This window comes from Wasmannia auropunctata, unplaced genomic scaffold, assembly GCF_000956235.1.
Source record: "Wasmannia auropunctata unplaced genomic scaffold, wasmannia.A_1.0 LD329035.1, whole genome shotgun sequence".
Taxonomy (NCBI): Eukaryota; Metazoa; Arthropoda; class Insecta; order Hymenoptera; family Formicidae; genus Wasmannia; species Wasmannia auropunctata.
The window spans coordinates 1995-5600 of record NW_012033855.1 but is presented as its reverse complement, the minus strand read 5'-3'; the positions used below and the strand labels follow the sequence as shown (position 1 = coordinate 5600).

The window sequence follows — 3606 nt, the reverse complement described above, 5'->3', positions numbered from 1 at the left end:
CTTTAGACCACTGAGGCATATGATAACATTCGTCGCAATAAATAATCTAGCGTATTCTCCAGCCGCGTAAATTCAAATAATTATTTAAAGTGTAACGTATGTGTATTGAGGCCAACGTGTCAAACAATATATACAGGGTGTTCCCGGGTTAAACTTAAAATATAAATTCAGGACATGAAAACAAACAAAAATTTTCCTCTGGACGTATGCTCGCAAATGCTTCTTTCAAGAGATATTTACTTATGAAGTTGAAGCTCGAAGGTCATTGATAGGCTTTTGTTCGCAAAGCTCGCAGTTCGTAGCTCGTAACTCATAGTTATTAGTTCGTTGAATGCTTTTGTAGAATAAATTTACAATCATGTCTTGTACGTATTCTAATAGTGAATATGCCGATATGGTATATTTATATGGGTTTCGTGATGGAAATTTTAACGCTGCTCGGCGTGAATACGCCGCGCGATTTCCGAACAGAAGATTGCCGAATAAATCAGTATTCTCTTTAACATTTCAACGATTGAAGGAAACTGGGTCATTTAACGTGGTCCCCCGGGCTGATGAAGTTTTTGCATCACTGCAAAATGAAAGAAGAATAGCCATCATATTGCAGCATTTCGATCAAAATTCATCAACAATTACCCGAAGATCTGGTTCTGGGTTAAGAATTTCACCCACAGTCATATGGAAGACACTTTCAGCTGATGGACGTCATCTATACCACCTTCAACGTGTTCAGCATTTATTACCGGACTGGAGGCCATCATTTTGAACAAAATATTTAATATAATAATTTTGATTATTATAAAGCAATAAAGAGGATGTACCTTATTTCGACATTATTTATTCATATTACAGTTCTGTAACTTCATAAGTTAATATCTCTTAAAAGAAGCGTTTGCGAGCATACGTCCAGAGGAAAATTTTTGTTTGTTTTCATGTCCTGAATTTATATTTTAAGTTTGGCCGTTTAACCCGAGAACACCCTGTATATCTATTACAACCGATTAAGTGTTTCACACACAATGAATAAGATAGGCCAATGCACGGTTATACCAGGATCTTGGTGCTACAATTATTTTATTATGTGATTTTACATACGTATCCTAGCTTGTTATAATTTAAGTTATTTAAAACATTTAAAAAATTACCTTTGACAATGTTTTAAAAAATGTTTAAATCATACATTGCAACGTTATATATTCATAAAAAAACTGTCAATAAATTAAATATGGAAAAACTTGTTAATAATTTTATTTTAAAAAATAACATCAAAGCATTTACTTTTGCCATGTAGAAATTAAAAAACACGTGGTAGAAAATATATGAGAAATTTTATTTAACTCCCCTCAATCCATCGTTAAGAACTTCGTACATTGAAACATTTTGTTTTGTTAGTCCTGCTGATTAATTTCATTCATTTTCTCGCAAGTACAATAATAAATATTTCTTTGTAAAAATATTTTTATCTATAATATAAACTACATCATATTGCTCCTGATCAAAAATTTGTTAATAATATTTTCATTAATTTGCCGGATCTAAATAAGAATGACACATCATATTAATGTATTTAAAAAATACAAAAGTTTATGTTATGTTACTTTTTATCTTTTAAATTAAATTATTGAAAAATGGCCAAATCTATTTTTTTATTGTATTTTATACATTTTTTCTACTTTCTACTTGGACCATAATTGCAAACTCCATGATACGTAGTCAAGCCATTTGGTTCCTTAAACTTTATTTGTCCACATCCGACTTTTGTCATGTTAGCCCAGAGATTATAACTAAAATCTTCCATTGTGTGTACAATATTCCTAATACAGATCATTTTATAAAAATAAAATTGTTATTATATATAAAATTATTTTATGTTTAATAAATATATATTGTATAGATGTACTTTAAATAATTATTTAAATTGATAAAATTTTTACACGAATATTTCTTCTCTTTACTTGATATTTAAACATTTAAATTTTTAACGTTAAAAGGATTTCTGCAAATTTATAAATTTATTATTTAAAATACATATTCAATATCATTAACACACCGTGTGTAAAATATGATAGAATATCTAATTTGAAATACTTACGGATATGCGGAATAATAACGTCTTCCCTCTTCAATTAAATTATTATATCCTGTTTGTAACATGTCTTCTAAAGTGAATTCCTTTTCATCCACAGAGGATTTCGAGACTACGTACTGTATAACTTTGAATCTTTCTGTGAAATGATATTTATTATAATAATAAATATAATATAATGTGTTATTATATTTAACAAAATTATACAAGTGTAATTGCATAAATTATTATTTACCTACGTCCTTACAATCGTCATAATGTTTAATACACTGATTGGTCCATCTCTGCGCAATTGTCCCTAGTTCTTCATCCCAGGACTAACAATAAGTAGTTATAAAAATTGAAAAAATTAAACATATTTCTATGTGTTTAATGGAATTGTTGTAAGATTAAATTAGTGGAATTCGAGTTAAAATGTTTTATAATAATGTATGTTCTAAGTGTATTCTGTATATACTTTGCATAGATGTATATTGCACAATTATGAATATGACTCTATTCTAAATTCTATCACAAATTACAGACTTATTTGTAATAACTTTATATTTATCATGTAAGAACTGTGTTTCAAGATCGACAATATATGCGGCGCACAGTTTGATATTGTAACAGTAAAAATGATTACACACCAACATTTATGTTGGCTCGCAAAGGCATTATTGAGCTATTTATGGTTATTCATTATACGAGCCTGAATTTCTTCAAGTTAAATTTATATTTATATTTCAATATATGTATATACAAAATGTAACGATCATGGCGCGCAAAGAGTTGATGTGCTTTCTATGTTAAAGACCCGAGTTCAAATCCGACCAGAAACATCAGATATTTATTCTCTACCTCTCGGAAGGTATTGGCAAACCAACGAGAGTATATTTTGCCATGAAAACTTCTCTAATTTTATAGTTAATGCCGTTCGGAATTAGCATTAAACTGTAGATCCTGTATATGTATGCGTAATCGTAAATAGCGCACACCACAGAAATACAATAAGGGATCACTACGCTCTAACAAGAGTAGAAGGAAGTAACTGAGCAGAAGATATACAAAATAAAATTAAATGTATGATTGCAATAGAAAGATTTCGTACATATAAAGAATCAGTTGGATTAACCATGGACTCATCTCTCTTACAATAATGCGACTTTGAAAATACATTGGTGTACTATAATAATGTATTATTTATTATCTTACCAAATCTTGCATATAAATCGCCGTCCGTTGCGGGCCCTTTACTCTCTTTTTTATATCCAATGCTAACTTCTGCCTCATTTGATTGGTTTTTTTCTATAATGATTTTTTTTTCGGCATCATTTTAGACCTTGATTACTCCATTGCTTGCACGCTGCTGCCGGTATTGATGACTGTAATGTGATATTGTAGGATATTAAGTATACGCGATAAAAATAAATCTCTGCTATGCACTTTAAAAGCTTACAGAGCAATACTATTGATTTCATAATAAAAATTTTTAAAATAAAGTTCAAAATTTTTACTGAGAATAATTAAAATAATCACAT

At 29.3% G+C, this 3606-nt stretch overlaps 2 protein-coding genes across 2 annotated transcripts in view; both read right to left on the bottom strand.

Moving 5' to 3' along the window:
• Nucleotides 1-3606, bottom strand: part of LOC105460094 (venom allergen 3-like) — a 7604-nt gene that overhangs the window by 2843 nt on the left and 1155 nt on the right. The window lies entirely within an intron of this gene.
• On the bottom strand, nt 1310-3444 carry LOC105460092 (venom allergen 3-like). Its single transcript, XM_011706535.1, has 4 exons — nt 3281-3444; nt 2322-2403; nt 2093-2225; nt 1310-1814 (listed from the first exon to the last, which is right to left on the bottom strand). Exons 1-4 carry the CDS (start codon nt 3356-3358, stop codon nt 1670-1672), a joined length of 438 nt encoding a protein of 145 aa, XP_011704837.1. The 5' UTR covers nt 3359-3444; the 3' UTR covers nt 1310-1669.